The following is a 13,953-nucleotide window of genomic DNA, read 5'->3' as shown; positions in this document are numbered from 1 at the left end:
TCAAATGTGGATGTATTTTATGATTATGAAAATGTAGGGTTGTTGATTGTTTTGTTTGTTGTTGCCACAAATAATGTTTAGCTATGAAACATTTTTAATTTAATATTTTATATTCATTTACTTAGAACATTTGAAGCTTAGAACAAACAGAAGCTTTGAGATGAACCGTCGAAAGGATCTGTTTAGCCACCCAACAAAGCAGGGTTTGATGTGCAACTCATTTCACCCAATTCGCTGTAAGTGGAGGCTGACTGATTTGAAGATGGACCAGTTATTTCTTTGTCTTTGGGACACTATTGACTCCCGAACACACGTGTCCCGTCCTCCAGGGCGTGGTTAGCTTTCCGATGGCTTTTTTTGTGTGTGTGGCGAACTTGAGGAGCGGTATTAGCGTCCGTTGCTGTGGATTAACAGAGGTGTCGTACTTTCGACCGGGTGAAGAAAACAAGACAAGATGACTTCTACAAACACGTTTCAGGGTCTTGATGAAGGCTCAAAGACGAGTTCGAGGTTTGAGACGCTAAGTTGTGTTTTATTTAGGTTATAATAACGCTACCCTGTCCTCCTCGGTGAGGCAGAACTTGACTCCTTGTTAACTCTCCATTCCACCTTAAACAGTGCATGCGCACGAATGAATCTCCTGCACTTTTTTAAGGTGGAATGGATAGTTCGAACAAGAAGCTGGTGAAACAGGAACTTGGATGATATCTAGCTTCTTGTCCGCCAAGTAGCAGAGCTAAAAGCTAAATAATTCACAGTTTGACACGTTTAAGAAATTGTTTTAACAACTGAATATGTGAAAAGTTAATTTAATTATGAACACAGTGAGATGGATATTTGCCAAGCAAAATAACTCAGTGATATATGGTCTGCATTCTTTCTAACGGTAGCAACGTTTGTAGCCGGCGAGCTAACTTTTACGGTTACCGCCAAAATAATTAATGTAAAATCATCAAATACTTTTTTAACGAACACAGACGTATGGGTTACGTTTATCAAATAAATTAATTTTGGGGTAATTGTAGTCATGTGCCATATTACATTGATTTTGTGTGGAGATAAGTGTAGTACAGGGTAGCTATCTTTTTGTTACTGACCATAATGGCCTTAAACACCAATTGTAGACAGAAAACGTTCATATGTTCTTAAAATTGTTTTGAAACGGTGTGTCTGCATACATTTGTTGTAAAAGAGGCAATTTTTGTCCTGCCGACTTTAGCCGAACTCTTTTAATGAGCCCTCTCCACTAGGGGCGCTGTTATATACGTCTAAAAGAGGGGGCTTTTTATAGCATTTGTGAAATGTTTGAATCTAGACAAAAATATTCACATATTGTACTGTCTTTTATTAATGATCCGAACGGTTAATGGGCATCTATATTCCAAAAATACTTAAACACTTTCTCTAATAAATGCATCAATTGCTGAGGCTTTTTTTTTAGATAAATCAAATTATGCAATATATATATCACACAAAATATATCATAAAATCAATCTAATTCTACACTTTCAGTTTTTGTGTGCCACACCTTTTAATTAAAGTCTATATTAACAACAATGTTTCAACAACTAAGCTGAAGACCGTTAATCTACATTTACATTTATGACCTTTGGCAGGGGCTCTTATCCACAGTAGCTTTTAAAACCATGTTACAGGAAGCAGGATAATGCAGTGTTAGCAGCCAGTTTTACTAGCCAAGATATCTGGAAAGTGTTTAAAGTGGCTTTTGTGGTTTATAAACATTTGTCCAAAATCAGCACCTGAAAATGTGTATTGGCTGTATTCCAACATGTAAATATTTCCCAGAAGGGTAGAGGGTGTTACATATTTTTGATTTCAGGCAAATTCATCTATGAGTAGCTTATTGACATATTATAAATACAATCAATTTGCATCTAATTATTTATTCATAGGGTTTTGCAACCTCCTGGTGGTGGTAGCAGCAACATATTTGGTGGATATGATGACAATTCAGGTGCTTCAAGACGGCCACACAAGATGGCCTCCACAATTTTTGCACCCCCTGAAGAGTCTCAAGCAGGTCCCAAGCGCTCATATCCCCCAGGTAAGAATCTGTTGAGATAAATTGATCAATTACCCCATTTTTTCGCTACAGTGTAATAGGTGTTATGAGAAGAGGTCACTTACTCCACCCATATACCTTTTCCCTTTATCCCTCCCATTTTTCTGACTTTCTACTGTTCCCATAGCACAGACCAGAAATGCATTATTGCAGTAAGCACTGATGGCCAATCTCAAACTGGCCAGATTATAAATCTCCCTGATTACAAGCATGCTTGCAGGCACTCTCAGTGGTATAATAATAATAAAAATTATAAACATTCATTCATTGTCTTTAAGCACTTATCCAGTTCAGGGTTGCGGTGGGTCTGGAGCCTTCCCAGAATCATTGCATGCAAAACAGGAACACACCCAGTATGGGACGCCAGTCCTTCACAGGGTGACACGCGTGTACACACACACACGCACTACCTGCTGGACCACAGTGTTGCCCATAATAATAATAATAATGTGCAATTATTTGTCATTGTACAATGTGAAACAAAATATGTCTTCCCCCTTTAACCCATCTGTGGCAGTGAACACACACGCACACTAGTGTACTAGGGGCTGTAAACACACACCTAGAGTGGCAGGCAGCCATCCCCGGCACCTTGGAGAGCAGTTGTGGGTTTGGTACCTTGCTCAAGGGCCCCTCAGCCATGGATTGAGGGAGGAGGACAGTGCAATTTTCCTGTCAGTCATGGGAATCGAACCAATGATCTGTCAATCCTAAGCCGCCTTCTCTAACCATGAAATCAAATTTAATTGAAGTCAAATGTTACAAGGGAAACTGGGAGGAGTATATTTTAAGGTAAGTTGCAGTATAATGTCATAGCAATTTGATCATATAGTAGACTCTTCATCTGGTTAATGTCTCATATTGATCAAAAGTTGTCTGTGTCCTTTAAATCAGTCTTGTGCCATGACTGATAACAAGCAGTATGATTTGAAGGGGCAGTGCATTGTTTTAGTTTTTTTTGTGTGTGTGTGTGCTTTAAGTGGCTCTCTTCTAAGCACTGTGTGGTCTGTTCTGTGATTGGTTCTTATCTGTGGCATGTTCCAAAAATGTCCTTCCTGATGCTAGTACATATCCTCAGGGATGGTGAGTGAAATGAGCGCAGAACTTTTGCTTATTTGAAGAGCTTCTGTGTGAATGTAAGTTAATATTCAAAAACGCTTTTACTATCCTTGTAGTGACACATCAGATCCAACAAATCCAATATCTATTCACAAATCAAGGCACTATATTCTTTCCTCTTTATTTTTTTTTAATCCAAGTACAAATTAAAAACACTACCTACTAAAATGCTGAATATGAACTCTTAAAATGTACTTTTTTTCTTGAAGGTGGCAAAAGCAGTGGGATTTTTGGAGAGGCTGTGGCTCCCACTGTTCAGTCTAAGACTAACCCTCCAGGTGGAGTTGGTAGCAATATCTTTGGAGGATCAGAATCAAACCAACCTAATGTTAAAATTCACCCAAACAAACCAAAGGTAGGTCACTGCTGAAAATTTAATCTCTATTGAAAAGGCTAATTCACTTTTGAATATAAAAAGGCCTTTGAATTAGGGTAATCATCTTTTTCCATTATTCCAATGGGGGTGTGAAAGAGTCTCACCAGTGCTTTCACATGTCCTTTCCTACTCTGCTGCCCTTCAGACTCTGGAACTCGCAAAAACACACATACACAGGACAAAATGTCAGAGGAAAGTAAAACTTATTTAACTAATTTACATCCACCTAAACAAAACTAAAGGCAGCAGCGTGGGGTAACTTCATATACCTCAAAAATGAACACGTTTTGTGCTTGAGGATGGATATTCAATTTGCAAGAATGTGGGTTAAAAATGGCTGCTAAAGGAGACAATATATCAAATGTTCACCCATCTACAAGAACACTCATTTACAGATCAAATGTGTTTTAATCCTTAATTGAAAAAATGTGTATTTAAGCAACAGTTATAAAATGTGCAGTTGTGATGAGGTGTTTTGTGTTTGGCAGACAGGTTACTTTTCATTTGGAGGTTCAGATTTTTCCCACTTCTAATTTCTTATCATATTTATTTTTTTAAGAGACCTTTTAGACATAACTGTCATTACAAAAATTCCAAGTTTTAACTTAAATTATGAATTAATTAGTTCGTTCATTCATTGTCTGTAAGCGCTTATCCAGTTCAGGGTTGTCACTGGGCGCAAGGCAGGAACACAACCTGGAGGGGGTGCCAGTGTTTCACAGGGCGACACACACACATACACTCACACCTACAAGACACTTGAGTCGCAAATCTACCAAAGTGGGTTTTTGGACTGTGGGAAGAAACCAAAGCAGCTGGAGGAAACCCATGCGGACACAGGGAGAACACTCCAAGCTCCTCTCAGACAATCGCCTGGAGCAAGAATTGAACACACAACCTCCAGGTCTCTGGAGCTGTGTGACTGCGACACTACCTGCTGCGCCATTGTGCCGCCCTAATAAATTATTAGCGAAACCTAAAAAATGTTGTTTTAAATCCCCTAAGGTTTTTCCTACTACTACTGCTAATAATAGTTATAATAATTGTGAATTCTCATATATAGTGAAACTGTGATATTTTTTGAGACTGTTATGCTGTGAAAATCTCATACAGTTACAACCCTAATGCTTGTAATCATGTGCTGTCTGTAAATGAAGTTTAAAATAATAAGTGTAAATGTAATGGAAGAATTATTTATTTATATATTTATATTTTATTTATATTTTATTATATTTTATTTATATTATTTATATATTTTTTTTGCTTTGCTTTCTCACTTGTCATTTGATACTTTTCTAAGCCCCCATTCTTTTGTTGCAGGACAACATTGTTTTGGGTGCAGCCAGTGTACCGAATCCACCAGCAGCAGGTAATGGGGAATTTCTCAATCATCAATTCACTGAAGGGTTGAATATTTTATATAGGGGTGTACAGTTCTCTCACTACAATGCTTAGTATGCCTTATATAAACAACAAATAACAATTGAGAATCTATACGTTGTTCAACAAATATTGATGATTTATTTATTTAGTTAGTTATTTAAATTATTTAAATCATATAGCGTGCTAGTTAGAATTACTGATTGAGCACTAATTTAAGTAATTTGTTAGGATTGTTCAAATAAGTAAAAGGCAACAGCAACACAACAAACCATACTTGACAATATCCTGACCATTTAAGTTACTTTTCAGAAATGTTCCTTTAGGTGGTTTCATGAAAGTGTTGTAAGTGAGTTATGTATGCTTTGTTTAATATGCTAAATATCGGAAATCATTCAGTTTTTGAGAAGTTTGTACTGAAGTTATTTTATTTTTATTTTTTTTTTTAATAGTTAAAAAAAAATGTAAAATATATTATTCTTAACACCGCGACCCTGAACTGGATAAGCGGTTACAGATAATGAATGAATGAATGAATGAATATTATTACTTTGTAAGTTGTGCTAACACTACTGTTCACATTTGGCTTTCGTATGAATCATAAAATGTAGAATGATGTGATGGAAATAAAGTGACATTGAAATATATACTGCAAAAGTCATTAGATTAGGAACCCCTACCTTGAATCTACTATCACTGTCCATTTCTGCATACTTGCTTTCACCATCACTGAGAAGGTATGATTTGTGCAGTGGTGTATTGGTATGTGTGTTATGCTAGTACAAGTGGATCAGACACAGCAGTGCTGCTCGAATTTTTAAACACTGTTCATTCACTGTCCACTCTCTTAGACATGCCTACTTTGCTGGGGCACCATGTAGATATAAAGTTAGATACAGTAGCTCATCTGTTGCTGCACTGTTTGTGCTGGTCATCCTCAAGTCCTTCATCAGTGGACATCAGACACCACCTACAGGACACTGTTGGCCAGGTATTTTTGGTTGGTGGACTATTCTCATTCCAGCAGTGACACTGGGGGCTTAAAAAAATAGTAGCCCTGCTGTCTCATGAATTCTTACCAGCATCACTGTAGCGCTGCGAATGATCCACCACACAAATAATACCTGCTCATTTCACAGGCCTTTGCTGGACGTGTGTGTGTGTGTGTGTGTGTGTGTGTGTGTGTGTGTGTGTGTGTGTGTGTGTGTGTGTGTGTGTGTGTGTGTGTGTGTGTGTGTGTGTGTGTGTGTGTGTGTGTGTGTGTGTGTGTGTGTGTGTGTGTGTGTGTGTGTGTGTGTGTGTGTGTGTGTGTGTGTGTGTGTGTGTGTGTGTGTGTGTGTGTGTGTGTGTGTGTGTGTGTGTGTGTGTGTGTGTGTGTGTGTGTGTGTGTGTGTGTGTGTGTGTCTGTGTGTGTCTGTGTGACTGGTGCCCCCTCCAGGGTGTATCCCCACCTTGCGCCCAGTGATTCCAGGTAGGCTCTGGATCCACCGCGACCCTGAATTGGATAAACAGTTACAGATAATGAATGAATGTCAGCAAAGTTGCTTTGGCATGTCGCTTGTTTCATACTCTCCCGTTTGTTTTTCTGTTTCATCTATAAACAATAATACATCTCACATACTCACCCAGGAGACAGGTCTAAAAAGGCAGGCAAGTATGAGATGTATGTGTAGAGGGAAAAATATGCTGGCCTAAAGAAATGACAATTTGCACTTGATGTTCACAATATATTCATATTACATCCTGAAAGCATTGAGTATATCTGATATCAACCACCCCTAGATTAGTTACCAGACCTTTGGCTTAGTGTATTCAAACTGAATGCTGAAACATTAATTGTTGCCATTTATTTTTAAATGTTTTTAAAAAATTCCCCAGCTCCACAGCAGAAAGTGATAGAGGAAGTGAAGGTGATTGTTACCCCTCAAGCCACACCTACGAAAGAGGAACCTGCTGCAGCTCCAACTCCAACTCCAGCTCCAGCTCCAGCTCTGGCCAAATCTGCTCCAGACGCTGAGCATTCTGATAAAAATCCATTGGAAAAGGACCATGAGCCACACCTCGGCCCACGCCCTCGCTCACACAACAGAGTGCTCAACCCCCCAGGTGGAAAATCCAGTGTGGTCTTCTACTGACCAGTACCATTTTCTGTCACTATCCTCTATTGTCTCTTACTAACAATGCTACAGGACATCCTTCTTTTACACCCTAATTTTCAGTCTATCCTGTCTCTTTTATGCTTCTTTATCCAGTTCTCTTTCTCTGTTGCTTCTTCTCTCTCCTTCATTCCTTAACTCTTGCACTTTTTAGCCCATTCCTAAATACTCTCTCTTCTTTTTATACATGCTTTACAGTTGGAGTGATTGATTCAGAAACAATCTACCAATCAAATGGTTAATTTCTGTGCAGTCAAACTTGCAACATGACTGTTTTTTGTGAATATGCTCTCTAAATTGACAATGTATAGAATACAATCTTGACAAAACTGTATAACGTCTATGTATTGTTTCAACTGGAACCACTACGCTATGGCACCCTCATTCGTGTTCTAATGCCATGATACCCAGACCTTGTCTTTGCACTGAACTGCATGTTTATTTTTTAACGCATGTGAGTGAACTCATCAAAAGGGCTTGGTAATAATGACGTGAGTAGGGAGGTATTTCACAAAGTAGCTTGAAAAGTCCAATAAGTTAAGAGGTTGTAAACATAAAATCTGATTTTTGCACGAGAAAATATATGGCAGCCCTTGATATCATGTAAAGCTATATCGCACTCAATAAACTAAGAAATAATAATAAATAAAAATATACTTTGCTGCCCTATTTCTCTTATTGTACAATCTTATGGGATAAATTGTACCTTTCATGGAAAATGCTTCTTTGTGCAGTAGCCCCAGTTCTGATGGAACATAAGTAGCAGTAGGTCCTTAAGACTGGGTCTGGGACAGTTCTAAAATACCTCTGAAACTTGTTGACCATACTTTTTGGCTCACTGTCATGCGGTAATCAACTTGTTTTCTTTCTGCCTTTCTATTTTGGAGTTGTAATGCTTCTGGGTTCTCAGGGAGAATGGGAATGGAGGACCTAGTCGGAGACCTGGTTTCTGTTGTATGTAAGTCTATGCCTAAGAACACGCACTGTTCAGGGAGATGCAGATGCTGAAGCAAACGCAGGTTTTCACAATTAATACTGAATGTACTCCTATATAGGCTACTTCAAAGCGCACATGTGGACAATCAGATATTGTGATGCAAAACGACGCCAAAGCATGCTGTTGGCTGGCAGACAATAATTTGAATGCTCTTACTTGTTCATTTATCATGGACTAGCCACTGTGTACTTAATAAAACTTTTAAAACATAGTTATAATGGGAGCCATTGGTCAAGTGCCTTGGCCGATATAGTAAGTGCATTTAAGTCAAGTTTTTATTGATGGTATTTTTTTTCCCCCTCCATCCTTCTCCATACGTGTCTTTTCTGGACTCCTAAGCCACTGGGACTGGAAAATGATACTCCAATTTAGAACATCAAAAATACTCTACAAAAAATGTATAGAAATAAGTCCTTTTGTACAGAATGACAAAAGTTGGTTTTCAGTTAGCAGTACGGAGGCCTAGTGTGATGCATCTTTGTGCAAATGTGTTTTTCTCACATGCTGCTGTCAGCCCTGCCTAAAGTGCCACTGTGGTTATGAGGCAATGTCACAGACTTCTGTTATAATAAACATCTATTTTGATGATTCATAAACCAAAGTGTGGTTTTCTTGGGCTTGGTAATGGTTTTACATGGCTATGGGTGTTTGTTCTCTTTGCCTGACTTACTGTACCTCTCACATTGTAAAAAATATTTTGCTAGTTAAACTTCAGGTATTAAAAAAAAAAGAAAAGTTCTCTGCAAACAAACTTAGCTTCCATATTTATCAGTTTATTTCACCCACAGTTCAATGTGGTTGCTTAGGTAATATGCTCAGTCTCTGGTGAAAGTGGATGTTTAATAATCAAAAGACTGGCAGCCAGCTGAGCTGAAGCCTCAGTTAGCTTTAAATCAAAAACACCCATCTAGTCTATTTTTGCCTAGAAGAGCCTGCTGCCATTTAAACCGCACTGGTCTCTGTAGCAGAGATTCTTTAATAGTGGAGAAGGCTAAGTGAATATTGTATCAGAGGAGCTCACAGTGTGGGCATGGTAACATTTCATCACACTGAGGTAACTCATGGACTGAGTGATATTTAATTGCATCTGATTGTCACACAATAGTTAAAAATAGTGGGTGAGGAAGTGCTGTTGTGTGAATGAATGATTTTCCTGATTATATGGTGTTTTTAAATTAAATGTTGGAAAGCCTATGCCTCTTTGGAAGCTGGTACTTGGAAAACAGATACCATGAGGTTTTTCTTGCATTAAGGTTGACTAACTGATTAAAAATGAGAAATTAAATGTAAGACATTTATTACAATGTATGATGAATAAGACATAATTATGAGCATACTTCTTGGTGCGAAAAAAAACTTGATCAAAATCGTAGCTTAGAGACCAATGTAAATATGGACTAATGAAAATAAACTAACAATGGCATAAATATGCTGTTTTATTTGAATCCTAAACATTCCCACTCTTTCTCTCTCGTGGGTGACGTAAACTGCTCGCTGCAGACGCTGTGACGTCAGCATTCGAACGGTCAGATGACTCCTCCCCTCCGCCCCAATGCAGGGCTGTTTTTTTTTTATACACCCGTTTTCAGGTAGAATCCCCGGCCCTCTTTGGGATTGGCTAATGGGACGTCATAGTCCACCAATAGAAAATGGCCTACTAGCCTAACGAAGATGAGCACGAATCCCTCTCAATCCTAAAATGAAAATGAATACATTCACCTTAAATAGTGTGTTTCTTCATGTATCTGTATAAACACCAGTAGGCTACTTCTCCCAGCAATCTCTGTTTGGTGAATATAGGCTTGACCCCTCAGGGTTCAATTAATCAAGTGAGCATGTGCAAGTCACTGTAAATACATGGAGAATGATCATGTTGTCTCCACACTGAGAAAAGGCCATAGATATAATGCATCAGTCTGTGACATCACAGTGTGACAGTGCCACCACCGAGGCCAGGAGAATCAACATATAATTACTGTCCAATTAAAAACACGCATCTCCCAAAATAGTAACTTTACAGGAAACCTTCTTAACTTTCAATAGAGATGAATGTAAAAAGATTTCATTCCAAGGAATTTTGGAGCATGTAAATTGGTTCATTCATCATGTAATTTTCACACAATGTGAAGGACAGCCGGTGTGGTGTTGTAGTAAAAATCAGCAAAAACAGAGATACATGTTTTTAATTGGACTGTTACGTTATACGTCCTGGGTGCTGAAATTTACAGTGAAAACAGCCTTCATAATATAAAAAATGAGAAATATTCTTATATTTCTGTAGAAGCTTACTGACATGACAATGTGCATAAGCTGAAAGTGGGTTCTTTATTCAACTTCTCCATTCCACCAAAAGAAAATAAAAAATAAAGGCACTACAATTTTATTCTGGCTCCTTACAAACAACAGTGGAAAGTTGAACTATTATTGCACTGCTGGAAATGAAAATTTGAAAATGTAATGATCATATGATGACCACAGTCACAGAGAAGTTGTGTGATGCAATTGTAAGCAATGTTTCTGTATGATTCCTATTCTACATTATTTCCTCCTTAAAGCTGTATCAATCCTCCACACAGCACCAAAACATGCAATTTCAGAGACTGCTTTAATACCTAAATTTTTAGTGATTTAAAACATGGCACTGTAGCATGAGGAAGTCTAATATCTCTTGTGTGTAGTTTCATTGACAAGATGCTGTCCATACAGAGTTTATTGTGTCCCTGATTTTTCAGATGTTAAATCGCTTCATAATTAAGGTGTAAGTCTGATTTGAAACATTTTTGTTTACCACAGAGATGGCTCCAATTTTTGAAAACATCTTTTTTGTTTTTCTCACCGTGACATGTGTTTAGACCCAAAGTTCCTAATAAGGGCACCACAACAATAACTACAGAATGACAAACGAAATTTATAGCTATATTGTGCATTAAAATCCATCTGTTGTTGTACTATCAATGGGACAAAAATTAAACAGGCGTATCAATGATCCAGTTTATTTATTTATTTTTCACTGTTGGCCAATCGGGTGGCAGCGGGTGGGGTATATCTGGAAACGGGTGTGAAAAGAAGAAGAAGAAAAAAAAAAGCCGTGCGAGCAATTCCCAACCCAGCCGCCCCCTACCTCCATCCTCCGGGTCTAAATGTCAAATAACACTGAATCTGAGACGATGCTTTACAGTGGTGTGCCGCGGCGGGACACGGAGCGGTGATGGGGGACGGTAAACCGGCCTGAGCCTTTGTATGTCAGTTATTTATTCCGATATTATTTATTTATTTTTTCCATTCTCCATTGATTTTCCCCACCGTGATTTCGACCGGCGATGGCTGGGCTGCGAGGCTGCGGAGGAGCAGGTGCATCGCGGGCGGAGATGTGATGGATTGTGCAAGGGAACCGAGGACCGGAGCTCCGGTAACTAGCGCAGTTGTACCGTGGTGCGGATTTAACGGAGATTTTGCGGAGGGTGAAGGTTAGAGACTGATACCGAGGCCGAGTCTGTGGCGCAGGGAGAAGATATAGCTTAGCTCCCCTCCTCTTACACAGCGAAAAATATTACAAAAATAACCTCTCACTGCGGACAAACACGAGAGAAATCCGTCTAAAAACCACCCGCTTAACGACAAACCTTCTTCTAGTGTTTCAGTAAACCGCTGTGTAGCCTCTATTTTTTTTAGCTCTCTGAGGCGTCTCACGACTCCATTACCCGGCTAACCCCAACATTCTGCAACAGTTTTGGTGTAAATATTTATTTTTAGGCCTAATATATATATATATAAATGACTATATTATAAACTATTGTCAAGACCTCTAGCTAGCTGTAAATAATTTCCCTCGCTGTTAGCAAGGGTTGCCACACGTTTCTGCCGTAATCATTCATTTATAACAGTGTTATAAACGTCTCTACCACAGTTTCAGTGAGATTCTCCTCACAAAAATATAGCCACACAGGGTCATAGTTATTTGGTTTCGAGGAGGTTGCATTTTTAAAAGAGTCAAAAGCTTTATGGCATGTACATTAATGATATTGGAACTAATTTCTGTTGCTAAGGATTTTCAAGAACTTTATGATAACACAAATAATTTCTGGGCTATTGGAAAATGTTCAATATCGTTTTGTCCACGTTCTAATTAATATACCATAAGAGGAGAAAGGGGAAGCTCTGTGATTACAAAATAGTCCAGACTACTGGAAAATAACTGAAGATTTACCTCTGAAATTGAACAATTAGCTCGCTGTTCCTTCGCATGAGTCAGAAACTGATATAGGCCTACAGCTTGAGGCCTCTCACGCCTTCATTACCCAGTTAACTGTACATTTCCAGAAAGGATCTTCTTTGTGTAAAAATTCAAAACCAAAACAAAGCCAAGATGATGGAGCTCCAACTGGATGAGGTGGTGTACCAGGACGATTATGGCTCGGTGTCAGTGATGTCCGAGCGAGTCTCGGGCCTGGCCAACAGCATCTACCGTGAGTTTGAGCGTCTTATTAGGAGTTACGATGAAGAGGTGGTGAAGGAGCTGATGCCACTAGTGGTGAATGTGCTGGAGAACTTGGATGCTGTTCTCACCGAGAACCAGGAGCATGAAGTGGAACTGGAGCTTCTCAAGGAGGACAATGAGCAACTCATCACTCAATATGAAAGAGAAAAGGCCCTGAGGAAACAGGCAGAGGAGGTGAGTTGGTCCACCTTAACTGTTTGTGTCTAATCAAGATTATTGACATAATGTTGATGCTGTAAACGTATGTATTTCACAGCAGATAATGAATATTATTAATGTGCTGATGAGTTAGTGGTCGCTTATAACACTATTATAATGTGTTAAAAACATTATTATCATAAATTGGGTTTGCTCTCATTCAGGTTCACAGCAGCTTAGGTATTTAAGCAGTAACATAAAGTCTTATCAACAGCATAATGGCAGTAAAGAGAGTTTCCTGGGTTTATAAAGTGTTATAAACATTCACTCATTCATTATCTGTAAGTGCTTATCCAGTTCAGGGTCGCAGTGGGTCCAGAGCCTACCTGGAATCATTGGACGCAAGGCAGGAATACACCCTGGAGAGGGCCCCAGTCCTTCACAGGGCAACACACACTCACACCTACAGACACATTTGAGTCACCAATCCACCTAACAACATGTGTGTTTTTGGACCATGGGAGGAAACCGGAGTACCCGGGGGAAACCCACGTGGACATGGGGAGAACACACCAACTCCTCACAGACAGTCACCCGGAGCAGGAATCGAACCCACAACCTCCAGGTCCCTGGAGTTGTGTCACTGCGACACCACCTTGACAGAATAAACAAAATAATGTGCTTATATCTTACGTGTCAGTCAGTTGTATAGTATAGTCAGTTGTGAAATTTTGCCAGTACTTCTCAATTATAAACATTTGTAACATTCTCGGTAAGAGTTATAAATATCATACTATGTTTCTTTCCTTTTTTTATTATTATTATTTTTTTTTTTTTTTGACAGAATTCTGCAGCTGTATGACATTAGTAACCAATACTGGGCTGCGATTTAGTGTTATCAACAACTTTATAATCGCAATAACCTTTTTGTGGTTGTTAAATATTCTAAATATTAACAATGCCAGTGCATTTTCAGGAGCTTGCTTGTTGATAATTACTGTGTCCCAGTAATCATCAATGGTGTTCAGAACAGAAAATTGATCGTGTCACCACATACAAAAAGTAATGGCACTTGTTTTTGGTCTAGTTCCTACAAATTAGTCTGTCTGGTTGAAATCGCACATCTTTTATTGGTTCTTCTGATCTCAATTTTACAGTGAAATACACTATAGTTTTTTTTAAATAGTGGGTGTCACGGTGGCTTGA

General features: G+C 38.8%; 2 protein-coding genes across 16 annotated transcripts in view; both read left to right on the top strand.

Moving 5' to 3' along the window:
- Window positions 1–172: 172 nt before the first annotated feature.
- Window positions 173–8,704, top strand: jpt2 (Jupiter microtubule associated homolog 2). Its single transcript, XM_066642852.1, has 5 exons — window positions 173–510; window positions 1,914–2,065; window positions 3,412–3,557; window positions 4,899–4,947; window positions 6,837–8,704. The coding sequence occupies exons 1-5, from the start codon at window positions 455–457 to the stop codon at window positions 7,091–7,093; spliced, it is 660 nt and encodes a 219-aa protein (XP_066498949.1). The 5' UTR covers window positions 173–454; the 3' UTR covers window positions 7,094–8,704.
- Window positions 8,705–11,201: 2,497 nt separating this feature from the next.
- mapk8ip3 (mitogen-activated protein kinase 8 interacting protein 3) overlaps window positions 11,202–13,953 on the top strand; it is a 39,400-nt gene continuing 36,648 nt past the window's right edge. For all 15 annotated transcript variants that reach the window (XM_066642690.1, XM_066642691.1, XM_066642689.1 and 12 more), the window contains exon 1: window positions 11,202–12,783. In XM_066642690.1, coding sequence (XP_066498787.1) covers window positions 12,478–12,783 — 306 coding nt within the window. In that variant the 5' untranslated portion in view covers window positions 11,202–12,477. The remainder of the gene's footprint in view (window positions 12,784–13,953) is intronic.

Source organism: Hoplias malabaricus, chromosome 13 (assembly GCF_029633855.1).
Source record: "Hoplias malabaricus isolate fHopMal1 chromosome 13, fHopMal1.hap1, whole genome shotgun sequence".
NCBI lineage: Eukaryota > Metazoa > Chordata > Actinopteri > Characiformes > Erythrinidae > Hoplias > Hoplias malabaricus.
This window is presented reverse-complemented; position numbering and strand designations above follow the sequence as displayed.